Below are 14,256 nucleotides of genomic sequence, written 5' to 3'. Positions count from 1 at the left end.
CAATTATGTTGAATTTTTGTCCTACATTTTTAATGATAGAACAATATACAAAACTATTGTATTTTTACAAATGCTGACTAATTTTCGTTATTTCCCATGATCATTTCTATACGTATGTACGTAATAATCATGTTTTGCCATATTTTTGCCCTTAAAATTACTGAATAGGCAAAAAAGGAAATGAAATTTCATGTGTATTTCACAATATTTGTACATGATTTGCCCAAGGTAGTATATTTTTCATATATGATATAAAATTTATAAAAAAATATATTTATAAAAACTGATCAAATTTTCACCATTTTGTAAGCTTGAAATTTGGAAGTCACAACCCAACCCTACCCCCATTTCATCTAGTGCTAAAATGGGTCATATTTGATTATTTTTTTGAAAATCATGCCGCAAAAAACCATTCCACATCAGTTCATATGATTTTGTGATATTATATCTGGTTTATGTCTGTTTATTTTAATGATTTTCTCCAAATTTTGTGTTTTAAGGAAATCTGTATGCCATTTCTTAAGAATTCTGGAATTTTGGTCTGGACGAGTCCACTTTTATCATTTATTGCAACAAACGTTACTTCCGGTGTTTGAAAACCCATTCCCATTTACGACAGAGACCGCAAAAACCTCAGAGATATCATCTATTTTCACTCATTGCTTTTGTTTGATTTGTTTAATGATTTGAAGCATTCATTAGTATATGTGACAATTTTCACCTATTGGAAAAAATTATCCAAGTGGAATGTCGTAGCGTATCGGAAACCATTCTGGAATTCAAACAAACGCCACAGTTTCCGGTGTCATGCATAAAATGCACCTCCTGCATAAATAGTATCCGGATACTTTTTATTCTGCATAAAAAGTATTCGGATACTTTTTATACCCCTACCAAAACATACCCCCTTTGCATAAAATGTACCCCCCTAGTGAATATGTTCATATTCAATATATTTTGTCTCAAAATGTTTGAATTTAGTAAGAGCAGAACTGAGGGTGGCAGTTATTAGTGTCTGTAACCCAAACTGAGAAATCCCCACCCCCCGGGTTAGCGTCACATGAATTGGCACGGTTTTCAAAAGTATGGACCTACCTTAATAATGACATGTCAGCAATGAAAGCAAGGATGACATGACCTGAATGAAATTGTAGCTGTCATTGTGAAGTCATTGCATTAATGTTGTGATATGTCATACTATTGTTACCACGACATCATGATACTGTTGCCGCGACATCATCATCAACAATTGTATATGTTGTGGCAGACAATGCAATTGTTCAGGTCATGTCATCCTTACTTGCATTGGTGACATGTCATTATCAGAGACACAATGTATACACTTTGCAAAGCCATGTCTTTGACAACTGGAGAATCTCACCCCTTGGGTTGACATTCTCCTGTCTTTCCCAAAAGGGAAAGGGGTAAATGATTTGATTATTCTATGCTCTGAACATTGACAAAAAAAGAAAGACTAACTTTTACCAAAATAAATAATATGTTATAATCAGTCCTTTTACAGAGAAAAAGTTACCTAAAAGGAAGATTTGCAATGCACGCTGCATATCTATAGAAGTGATTTCAGGTATGCTTCCATTTCGACTTTGACACTGCTGTTTAGCCATATAGTAGGGGAAGGGTGTTGATAGGTACAGGAAACATTCAAAGTCTACCCGCTGATAGCCACTGGGGCAGGCTGGACCTACAATGTAACAACAGTATAGTATACAAAGTCTACCCGCTGATAGCCACTGGGGCAGGCTGGACCTACAATGTAACAACAGTATAGTATACAAAGTCTACCCGCTGATAGCCACTGGGGCAGGCTGGACCTACAATGTAACAACAGTATAGTATACAAAGTCTACCCGCTGATAGCCACTGGGGCAGGCTGGACCTACAATGTAACAACAGTATGGTATATAAAGTCTACCAGCTGATAGCCACTTTGGCAGACTAGACCTACCCTGTTTCATTAAGATCAGTTTATATTTACTCAAGTTATCGCGTTCACAAGGTCCGAAAATAATTTTTGGTGCAAAGGGCAATAACTCCATAAATTACCGTTGAATCATGCTGATTTTCAAACTCATCCAAGATCATTCCAATGTTAGCCTGCATACAAAGTTTCATTAAGGTCAGTTTATATTTACTCAAATTATTGCGATCATAAAGTCCAATAGTAATTATTAGTGCAGAGAACATACTCCGTAAATTACAGTTGAATCAGGCTGATTTTCGCACTCGTCCAAGATCTTTCCAATGTTAATCTAAACACAATGTTTCGTTAAGATCGGTTTATAATTACTCAAGTTATCAAGTTCACAAGGTCCGAAAATAATTATTGGTGCAAAGGGCAATAACTCCGTAAATTACCGTTGAATCATGCTGATTTTCAAACTCATCTGAGATCTTTCGAATGTTAGTCTGCATTCAAAGTTTCATTATAAGCTCAGTTTATATTTATACAAGTTATCATGTTCACAAGGAAATGTTAACAGACGTCACACGACGGACGATGCACGAAGGACGACGACGGACAAAAGACTATCGCAATAGGTCACCATAACCTATGGTCAGGTGACCTAAATAGTCTAATAAATATAATATAAATAATGAATACCATTACTGTCGACGCAATAATAGTGTGAACGGTTTTAGTCTTTTATTTCTCCATGATAATGTTTCAACGCTTGCCAAAAACTAATCCACACTGATGTCCGATTTGACTACGGTAATTACTGTACATACTGAACGTAAACTTACAATATGTAAAACTACTTCACAGTAATATGCTAGGAGTGTATGTTTCATTAAAAACACATGTAATTGTTGTCACTTGTCGCTGCAGCTATAATGAAATACCTGTGTAGGGACTTATACATGTGTGTATGACGTAACAGCGCCACCTGCTTGAACCATCGAAGTAACATGACCAACACCGGCCAAAGATATCGAGAGTGTAGCAACAGCCCCTGCCAGGCAATAGCAACAGATGGTTGATGTAGTGATCTACCGAAACCGTTCACACTATTATTGCGTCAACCGGTAAGGCCCATTGGGCATCTTGTTTATAAAAAAAACTGCAAATATTCTCACAAAAGCAAGCATACTTTTTTTCCATACCCCTATAAAATAAAAAAATAGTGATATCAATGCTGATAATTAATTTTATAATCTATTTGATTAAATAAAGTATGTTAAACTGTACCATTATAGTGATTTTTCAAGAGATTCTTTTTTCGAATCAATATGCAATGTCAATTTGAATATTTACCTCTAATTTCCCTTTTGGGCCCCACTCTTTTTGCTCCAGGGGGTTAAAGCCAAAATTTATACAACTTCTGTAACCCTTCCTCCAAGGATGTTTCTGGACCAAATTTGGTTACAATCAACACAGAACTTTACGACTAGTAGTGATTTAAAGGATTTACCTCTAATTCCCCTATTGGGCCCCACCCCTCCTGCCCCCGGGTGGTCAGAGCCAAAATTTTTACAAACTCTATTCCCCTTTCCCCAAAGATGTTTCTGGCCAATTAAGTGTCGTTACAATCCATGTAGAACTCTGTGACTTGTAGCCACTTTAAGGAAATGTTGATGGATGGACGACAGATACCGCACTATGACATAAGCTCACCAAAAGGCCTTTTTGACATGTGACCTTGAATGAAGGTCAAGGTCATTCATTTGAGCAACTTGGTATCTCTCATCTCCAAATGCTACAGGCTCAATATCAGTACCCTGGGCCTTTCGGTTAATGAGAAGAAGTCATTTTAAGATTTTAGCCTTTTTGACCCCTATGACCTTTAATGAAGGTCAAGGTCATTCATTGAGTAATTTTGGTTGCTCTTCATTCTAGCAAGATACATACCCAATATCAGTACCCTGGGCCTCTTAGTTATTCACAAAAAGTTGTTTTAAAGATTTTAGCCTATTTGACCCCTTTGACCTTTAACGAAGGTCAATGACATCCATTTGAACAGACTTGGTAGCCCTTCATGCAAGCACGCTACAGCTTCTATATCAGGTCTCTAGGGCCTTTCAGTTAGTGAGAAGAAATTGTTTGAATGAAAAGTTTACGCACGTCGCACGGGCACAGCACAAGGCAAAAGCCGGCGGACAGTGCACGGTGCATGATGACGGATGGTGCATTATGAACTTCGGTCAGATGACCTAAAAATGCATATACATTATACATAAACCTGGCACATTTACCCAAGTTTTCTGTTTTAGAATTGTAATCTACATTAAATACAATCTGAAACAGTAAAGAGCAAACCATGTTCATATGGGAGATGGTCAGAATTATTGAAACTTGGTAATGGTGTATGTGAATTTTTAGACACACTTTTATGTTACACTTTAAAAGATAATCTAGCAGTTACTTATATACAATATAATTACCTTGTTTTTGAGGCGCCCCTAATGGAAGCTGTAAAATAAAAAAAAATATACCTCAATTACATACCATATATCCTCACATTAATTTTTTTAGGTAGGTAAGAGAATGGGTCTGATGTAGAGGAACCATAGAAATCAGGCTAAGGGAAACAACTCTTGGTGATCATCTTAGCAGCTTGTAACATAAAAAACATAAAGTAAGACTTTCTTGATTTCTGACTTTAATGATCACTCACAAAAAATATAGTTATCTTCTTTTGATGTATTATCTTGATTTTTAATACCTGCTGCAAATTAAATGAAAAATATTTAGTTTTACCTAATGTGTTTAGAAACCTCTTTAAATAAAAAAAACCTCATTTTATGAGAAAATGAAATATGTCTGTAAGTTTGAAAATACAGTACTTGAATAAAGTATACAGAAAGCAAAACAAAGTTATAGTACATATAACTAGATTAACATTTTGTATTACCTTTAACAGGATTTGCTCAATGAACTGATTTAATATAATAAATACATTGTGACCACTATTTCTGAAGTTTCTGAAATTCCTTTCTGACAACAGTTTCAGGGACTTCAAATTTAATCATAGACTATTGAATTATGCATAATTTACCACTGTTTCATCAGAAAACTTCAGTATAAGTTATCAATTGTTATATCGTAATTATTAGGAAAATCAAAGAAATAAGTATACACAATATGCCTACTACACTGCATACCTTGGTGTTTGGACCTTCCTCGGACGTTTTTATAGCTGAAGTATCTCCTTTTGTATCTCTCTTTTTCCTCTTCCTGTAGAAATTATATTCTTTAATGCATAAAATGTAATTTTCAAAAAAGGAGGTGTTGCATAATTATAGGGTGAAAATCCGCCCACGATAAATTTTTGATTTTTGAATTTACATTAGTTAATTGCATTAATACACATATGTCAATAATACTTAAAACCTGATTGGATCATTATTATGACTACAGCACCCCCTACATTAACACTGGTAAATTTAAAGCGCATTGGGCCTTTTACCTGGCATAGGTCATACCACCTGAAATTGCCTTTGCAACGACTTATCACACTTGGCTGTATCCGATATCATTCTATCACAAATCGAACATTAAAATATGACAGAAAATACGACTTTTTGAAGGTTTTTTTTTCGTTTTAGCGACAGAATAGGTAAAGCACTACTCAAGTACCCTAAAATTCTGATGTTTAAAATTATATTCAGATTATCATCGTTTTACTATAAACAGCTGAAGTTGATGAATTACTGGATATGCCACGTTTTTTAGATTAATTTCGCCTACCCCCTGTTTTTCCCATAATATCAAAGTACTGAGAGTACACTGTCAAATAATACCGACTTTACTGTAAGAGTAGAATGTGATGATGAGGTGCGTATTTCGACCAAACCTTGAAATTATCATCATAAACTCATGTTTATAATATTTTTCGAAAATTCTACTTATCCGTTTTGAAAGAGTGGGACACATAGAATATAATACTGACAGTTGTGATTTAAATTAACATACATACACAATGCCATGTTGCATTCCAGAATCTGTATAAGCATTAAGGAAATAAAGATTAAATACGGTCGTATGTGTCCTTTGTCCATTGTGAAAAGGAACAGTCAATGTTGCCATCGTCTCAGGAAGGGCGTTAGAATTGCACCTGCTATACCAATTGCATGATCGTAAAAGGCGACTAAATTTGGTACCTTTTTTGCTGACGTCAATCAGACATCAGACGAGGCGCTATGTCTCATTTTACCTTTAGTAACCTATAGGTATCGCGAAATAATACTAACAAAAAGTTTACCAGGTACTGATTACATAAGTATAAGCTTTTTCTCATCCAACACCCTTCATGAAAGTGCATCCTTCAATGGCCATTGCTTTATAGCAGTTTCATTTTGCTAGATATTTTCGTCTAACTTCTTAGAACAAAAGGAGACCGAAATATGTATATCGTTTAGTTTAAATCATAATTTGTCAGTCAATGTTGATATTACTATTTAAAATTAATTCTGGGAAAAAATCTCTTGGTTCTGTCCTTTTGTGGGGCAACACAGTAGAATATATGAAATGACATACATGGGATGCCGCCCTTAACTATAGCTGTAGTAGTACGTCAGTAAAAATCAGTGAATCAACCAGTTTGCTTTCGCGGTAGAATGATTCCTGCATTCCTGAGTCTATAAAATTGTTTTTATTGTTTGTTTGATCAATTCAACGTCCTATTAACACCCATGGTCATGTAAGGACGGCATATTATGTATGCAGTGTCCTGCGTGTATGAAGTGAGTGGTATGTGATATGGGAGACTGCATTATATTCATGTTGTGTCTTCTTCTATAGTAGAACTCTTGCCCTTTTCATAGTGCTATATCACTGAAACATGCCGCCGAAGACACCAAGCAACACATCCCACCCAGTCACATTATACTGACAACAGGCGAACCAGTCATCCTACTCGCTTAATGCTGGTCTCTAAGCAGGGTGTTTCTTTGCCAGGTGACAGAGCCCAGAGCCAACCTCACAGGGACGAGCTCTCAACCGAAGACAAAACATGAGAACGTGTCAAGGGAGACGTTAGGAAGTATAAAGTAAATTAGGAAGAAGAGATACTAAGATACAATTTTAAATTTGGTCGCCTTTTACGATCATGCATGGACAGTGGGTACAATTCTAACGCCCATTAGTTCATTTTATTGTCATTAGGTCATCTAACCCGAAGGGTCAGGATGACCTATAGTCACCATACTTTGTCCATTGTCGTGCGCTGTTTGAATTTTGTCCATCGTAAATTTGTCATTCAAAAGACTTCTTCTCAATATCCACAAGGCCCAAGAAACTGATATAAGGTATGTAGAATGCTGGAATGATGGACTACCAAGTTTGTGGAAATGAATTACCTTGACCTACATTCAAGGTCACAGAAGTCAAAAAGGCTAAAACTAAGAGGCATTGGAATCTGATATTGGAACTGTAGGATGCTAGCATGAAGAACTACCAAATTTGTTCAAATGAATGACCTTGACCTACATTCATGGTTACATGGGTCAAATAGACTAAAATCTTTAAACGACTTCTTGTGAATATCTAAGAGGGCTAGAGAACTGGTATTGTACATGTAGGATGTTGGTGCATAAATCTTTCATTTAAACGACTTCTTCTCAATAACTGAAAGGCATCAAAACATGATGTTAGACCTTATGTATTCTTAAAGATGCTCCACCGCTGACAAATGGTATTTTTTCACTATCAAAAACAGGAGCAGACGATTTAGTATTTTTCTTCAGTTACAAAAGTTACTTACTTTACACCATTACCACCGTTAAAAAGTTTGAGCTTCTAATTTTAATTCAAGTTCAAAATATGAAAAATAATTAATTGAATCCCCAAAAAATTCTGTGATACTATATCCTATATGGAATGAAGTACTGATTGTGCATGCACCAAAGGCGAAATAAATCATTTTATATTATTTTTTGTTTTAATTAGGCATATACATACATCATTTATGCTCTATCGGCGGTGGAGCATCTGTAGATAAAGAGCTACAAAGCTGTTTGTCAAATGAATGACCTAACGTTAATTCAAGGTCACAGGGTTCAAATTGGCAAACATAAACGACTTCTTGACAATAACTAAAATGCCTTGCAGAATGCTGGAATAAAGGGCTTCAGACAGGTCAGATGTATGAGAATCTTAAAACAGCTTTTCAATATGTGAAAGGCCTAAAGAACTCAGATAGTGGGTCTGTACTATTCCATATACCGGTACCGGTAATTTGTTTACTTGACCTACTTTCATGGTAACATTTTTTTTAAATATATTAGACACCAAGAACATCTATTGAAAAGCTCCTAGCGTGCAATATCTTATTTGTTGCCCCCAAAAAGTTAAGTAATTTCAGTCCATTGGATTTTTTTTTCATTACTGTATAGTTTGACCCTGTTTTATTGTGTGAATAATAGTCAGACATGGGGTGTTTGGCTTAAGAATGAAATCCTAGTTATCCATGACATGTTTATGACATCAAAACAACAGTATATTCTTTTGAGAAATATCTAAGGTCAACATATAAGTTACACCGATATACGTTTTGCTTAATGATACATTTGCTATTAATAAGTAAATAAAACCATGATGACACAAATAGGAAATACTTCTGACAAAAGGTGTAGGAAATATTTGTAATATTGACCTGATTTTGCTTGATGACACAACATATTGTCTTGTTCAATATATGACCCTAAAATTAACATTTTGTGAAAAGTACTATATGATATAAAGGCAAAACGAGGTCAAAGGTCAATATATATGTCAGTTCAATCGAACTTTGGTACACCAACTTACATGAGATACGTTTTACTCAAGTATGAAATTAAAAACTAATGAAATGAAAATGCTCTATTTTCATGAAAAATTAAGAGCAAAACTGGAAATTGCAATAAAACCCCAACAGATATAATGAAGTATTGTATATCGTTAAAAAGATAATACGAAATGCTATGTTATTACACCAAAATAATTTATCTTTGGCTTTTGTATGCCTTAATATGATACATTAAAGGCACACAAGTAGGAATCGGACGTTAAAATTATAAAAGGTGGCGCTGTATTTGCAAGATTAATCTATTCATGGAATAAGTACTATTCCGATACGTATTATGTGCTGATTGATGTATTTGCATCAAAAAATTAAACATCGATCGTAGGCGGCCATGCAACACCTCCTTTATTAACTTTGAAGCATCTTATAAGCTGTTAGCTTAATTACCATTGATACTACACTTTCTAAAACTATATATATTTAAATACCTAAATATATGAAATAATATATGAAATTAATTATTAAATTCCATAAAACAGAGTCATCTTATGAACTTCATAGATTTGCTCAGAGAATCCTCCTTTTTTAGCTCACCTGGCCCAAAGGGCCAGTGAGCTACTGTCATGGTGCAGCGTCTGTTATCCGTCCATCATCCATCCGTCTGTCAACATTTCCTTTAAATCGCCACTTGTCATAGAGTTCAATATGAATTGAGACAAAATTTGGCCAAAAAAATCCTTGGGGATAGGGGAACAGAGTTTGTATAAATTTTAGCTCTGACCTCCCGGGGGCAGGAGGGGGAGGGCCCAAAAGGGGAAATAGAGGTTAATCCTTTAAAGGTAAGTTTCGCCCAACAAAATAATTTTTTTTTGTAAAATCCGATAAATGGAAGAAAAGATGAAAAAAAAAATTAACAAGAGATCCCAGAGGGATCTTGGTGCCCACCAAAGAATGATCTATATCTGACAAAGGAGATAACACTTTAGATGTAAGAAAACTTTTCTCTACTTTGTTGAAATCGGTCCCAAATCACAATATGCACAACTAGGCCCTAGGGGAACCTACATAAAAATTTGAGACAGATCCTTCAGTGCTTTTGAGAAATAGCGATAACAAACTTTGAATATCAAAATCCAAGATGGCTGCCTGGCGGCCATCTTGTTGACCGATCGGTCCCAAATCACAATATGCACAAAAGGTCCCTAGGGGAACCTACATATGAAATTTTGAGACAGATCCTTCAGTGCTTTCTGAGAAATAGCGATAACAAACTTTGAATAACAAAATCCAAGATGGCTGCCTGGTGCCATCTTGTTAACCGATCGGTCCCAAAATGCAATATGCACAACTAGGTCCCTAGGGAACCTACATATGAAATTTGAGACAGATCCCTTCAGTACTATCTGAGAAATAGCCATAACAAACTTTAACTATCGAAAATCCAAGATGGCGGCCTGGCGGCCATCTTGTTCACCGATTGGTCCAAAAATGCAATTTGCACATCAAGGGCCCTAGGGGAACCTACATATTAAATTTGAGAAAGATCCCTTCAGCACTTTTGAGAAATGGGGATATCAAACCTTAACTATCAAAATCCAAGATGGCCGCCTGGCGGCCATCTTGTTTTTCCGATCAGCCTTAAAATCTGTATGGCACAACAAGGGACCAAGGGTAACCTCCATGTGAAATTTGAACAAAATCCCTTCAGTAGTTTTCAAGAAATATCGATAACAAACTTCAACTGCCAAAATCAAAGATGGCTGCCTGGCGGCCATCTTGTTTTTTCCGATCAGCCGCAAAATCTGTATGGCACAACTAGGGACCAAGGGTACCCTCCATGTGAAGTTTGAACAAAATCCCTTCAGTAGTTCTCAAGAAATATCGATAACAAACTTCAACTGCCAAAATCAAAGATGGCTGCCTGGCAGGCCATCTTGTTTTTTCCGATCAGCCGCAAAATCTGTATGGCACAACTAGGGACCAAGGGTACCCTCCATGTGAAATTTGAACAAAATCCCTTCAGTAATTCTAAAGAAATATCGATAACAAATTTCAAATGCCAAAATCAAAGATGGCTGCCTGGCGGCCATCTTGTTTTTTCGATCAGCCGCAAAATCTGTATGGCACAACTAGGGACCAAGGGTAACCTCCATGTGAAGTTTGAACAAAATCCCTTCAGTAGTTCTCAAGAAATATTGATAACAAACTTCAACTGCCAAAATCAAAGATGGCTGCCTGGCGGCCATCTTGTTTTTTCGATCAGCCGCAAAATCTGTATGGCACAACTAGGGACCAAGGGTACCCTCCATGTGAAGTTTGAACAAAATCCCTTCAGTAGTTCTCTAGAAATATCGATAACAAACTTCAACTGCCAAAATCAAAGATGGCTGCCTGGCGGCCATCTTGTTTTTTCGATCAGCCGCAAAATCTGTATGGCACAACTAGGGACCAAGGGTACCCTCCATGTGAAGTTTGAACAAAATCCCTTCAGTAGTTCTCAAGAAATATCGATAACAAACTTCAACTGCCAAAATCAAAGATGGCTGCCTGGCAGCCATCTTGTTTTTCCGATCAGCCGCAAAATCTGTATGGCACAACTAGGGACCAAGGGTACCCTCCATGTGAAATTTCAACAAAATCCCTTCAGTAGTTCTAAAGAAATATAGATAACAAATTTCAAATGCCAAAATCAAAGATGGCTGCCTGGCGGCCATCTTGTTTTTTCGATCAGCCGCAAAATCTGTATGGCACAACTAGGGACCAAGGGTAACCTCCATGTGAAGTTTGAACAAAATCCCTTCAGTAGTTCTCAAGAAATATTGATAACAAACTTCAACTGCCAAAATCAAAGATGGCTGCCTGGCGGCCATCTTGTTTTTCCGATCAGCCGCAAAATCTGTATGGCACAACTAGGGACCAAGGGTACCCTCCATGTGAAGTTTGAACAAAATCCCTTCAGTAGTTCTCTAGAAATATCGATAACAAACTTCAACTGCCAAAATCAAAGATGGCTGCCTGGCGGCCATCTTGTTTTTTCGATCAGCCGCAAAATCTGTATGGCACAACTAGGGACCAAGGGTACCCTCCATGTGAAGTTTGAACAAAATCCCTTCAGTAGTTCTCAAGAAATATCGATAACAAACTTCAACTGCCAAAATCAAAGATGGCTGCCTGGCAGCCATCTTGTTTTTCCGATCAGCCGCAAAATCTGTATGGCACAACTAGGGACCAAGGGTACCCTCCATGTGAAATTTCAACAAAATCCCTTCAGTAGTTCTAAAGAAATATAGATAACAAATTTCAAATGCCAAAATCAAAGATGGCTGCCTGGCGGCCATCTTGTTTTTTCGATCAGCCGCAAAATCTGTATGGCACAACTAGGGATTAAGGGTACCCTCCATGTGAAGTTTGAACAAAATCCCTTCAGTAGTTCTCTAGAAATATCGATAACAAACTTCAACTGCCAAAATCAAAGATGGCTGCCTGGCGGCCATCTTGTTTTTTCGATCAGCCGCAAAATCTGTATGGCACAACTAGGGACCAAGGGTACCCTCCATGTGAAGTTTGAACAAAATCCCTTCAGTAGTTCTCAAGAAATATCGATAACAAACTTCAACTGCCAAAATCAAAGATGGCTGCCTGGCAGCCATCTTGTTTTTCCGATCAGCCGCAAAATCTGTATGGCACAACTAGGGACCAAGGGTACCCTCCATGTGAAATTTCAACAAAATCCCTTCAGTAGTTCTAAAGAAATATAGATAACAAATTTCAAATGCCAAAATCAAAGATGGCTGCCTGGCGGCCATCTTGTTTTTTCGATCAGCCGCAAAATCTGTATGGTACAACTAGGGACCAAGGGTAACCTCCATGTGAAGTTTGAACAAAATCCCTTCAGTAGTTCTCAAGAAATATCGATAACAAACTTCAACTGCCAAAATCAAAGATGGCTGCCTGGCAGCCATCTTGTTTTTCCGATCAGCCGCAAAATCTGTATGGCACAACTAGGGACCAAGGGTACCCTCCATGTGAAATTTCAACAAAATCCCTTCAGTAGTTCTAAAGAAATATCGATAACAAACTTCAAATGCCAAAATCAAAGATGGCTGCCTGGCAGCCATCTTGTTTTTCCGATCAGCCGCAAAATCTGTATGGCACAACTAGGGACCAAGGGTACCCTCCATGTGAAGTTTGAACAAAATCCCTTCAGTAGTTCTCTAGAAATATCGATAACAAACTTCAACTGCCAAAATCAAAGATGGCTGCCTGGCGGCCATCTTGTTTTTCTGATTAGCCTCAAAATCTGTATGGCACAAATATGGACCAAGGGGACCCTCCATGTGAAGTTTGAACAAAATCCCTGCAGCAGTTTTTAAGAAATAGTGATAACAAGCATTGTTTACGGACGGACGACGGACGGCGGACGACGGACCACGGACGCAGGGCGATTTGAATAGCCCACCATCTGATGATGGTGGGCTAAAAATACCTCAATTTAAATCCTTATGTGTATGAGATTGAACAAAAGTTTCGCGCATGCACATTGATGGGTACTAAAAGTAAACAAAATGGCTGAACGAAAGCGAGTGAGATAAATAATGTATCTAAATCGGCAACAAAGAGGAGGAAATTAGAATGGAATCAGTAGCAGAAGCCACATCTCAAGTGAAATTTGCATGGTGTCATGCATAAAAAGTACCCCACTTTTGACTTTTGTCTATAAATGGTTGAATTTAGTTAGAGCAGAACTGAGGGTTGCAGTTATCAGTGTCTGTGACCCAAACAGGGCAATTTTTTTTTTTTTTTTTTTTGTTTATTTCAACAAGTTTGGTATTAGAGAAAATCATTTGACATATACACTGGTCATTAGATCACATAATGTATCACTGTCCTACCTCAGATGCAAGGGAGGGGGGGTTACTTTTTATTCTTTATAAAAAGTACCCCCCTACCAAAAATTTCAATCTTCAAGCAAATTAGTCTGAAATTGATTGAATATATTTAATTGACCCTACAGCTGTCATTTAAAATTTTCTCTGACCAAACCAAGCTCATTCCCTCCCCAGGGCAATAGGGGGGTACTTTTTGCTCTACATAAAAAGTACCCCTCCCCCCTACCAAAAATTTCAATCTTCATGCAAATTAGTCTGAAATTTATTGAATACATATAAGAGACCCTACAGTTGTCATTTAAAAGATTCTCTGACCCAACCAAGCTCTTTTCCATCCCAGGGCAATAGGGGGGTACTTTTTATTCTGCATAAAAAGTACCCCCCTACCAAAAATTTCGATCTTCAAATGAATTGTTCTGAAATTTCTTGAATATATAAAAGGGACCTTTAAGCTGTCTTTTAAACTGTCTTAAGAATATATAAAAGGGACCTTTAAGCTGTCTTTTAAACTGTCTTTTAAAACTTTGTCTCACCAAACCTAGCTCGTTCCCACCCCAGGGCAATAGGGGGGTACTTTTATCTGCATATAAAGTACTCCCCCTAACAAAAATTTCAATCTTCAA

The 14,256-nt window shown here is 37.0% G+C and overlaps 1 protein-coding gene across 3 annotated transcripts in view; it reads right to left on the bottom strand.

Annotated features, from left to right (window-relative positions):
* Positions 1–14,256, bottom strand: part of LOC138318761 (myosin heavy chain, clone 203-like) — a 45,748-nt gene that overhangs the window by 6,653 nt on the left and 24,839 nt on the right. For 2 of the 3 annotated variants that reach the window (XM_069261441.1, XM_069261442.1), the window contains exons 9-10: positions 4,405–4,432; positions 1,535–1,702 (exon numbers count right to left, since the gene is read on the bottom strand). In XM_069261441.1, the coding sequence (XP_069117542.1) occupies positions 1,535–1,702; positions 4,405–4,432 (196 nt within the window). Of the gene's footprint in view, positions 1–1,534; positions 1,703–1,817; positions 1,898–4,404; positions 4,433–14,256 lie in introns of those variants that run through there. The other variant, XM_069261443.1, reaches the window with a different exon arrangement.

The sequence above is a fragment of the Argopecten irradians genome, chromosome 3, assembly GCF_041381155.1.
Source record: "Argopecten irradians isolate NY chromosome 3, Ai_NY, whole genome shotgun sequence".
In the NCBI taxonomy this organism is placed as follows: Eukaryota; Metazoa; Mollusca; class Bivalvia; order Pectinida; family Pectinidae; genus Argopecten; species Argopecten irradians.
This window is presented reverse-complemented; position numbering and strand designations above follow the sequence as displayed.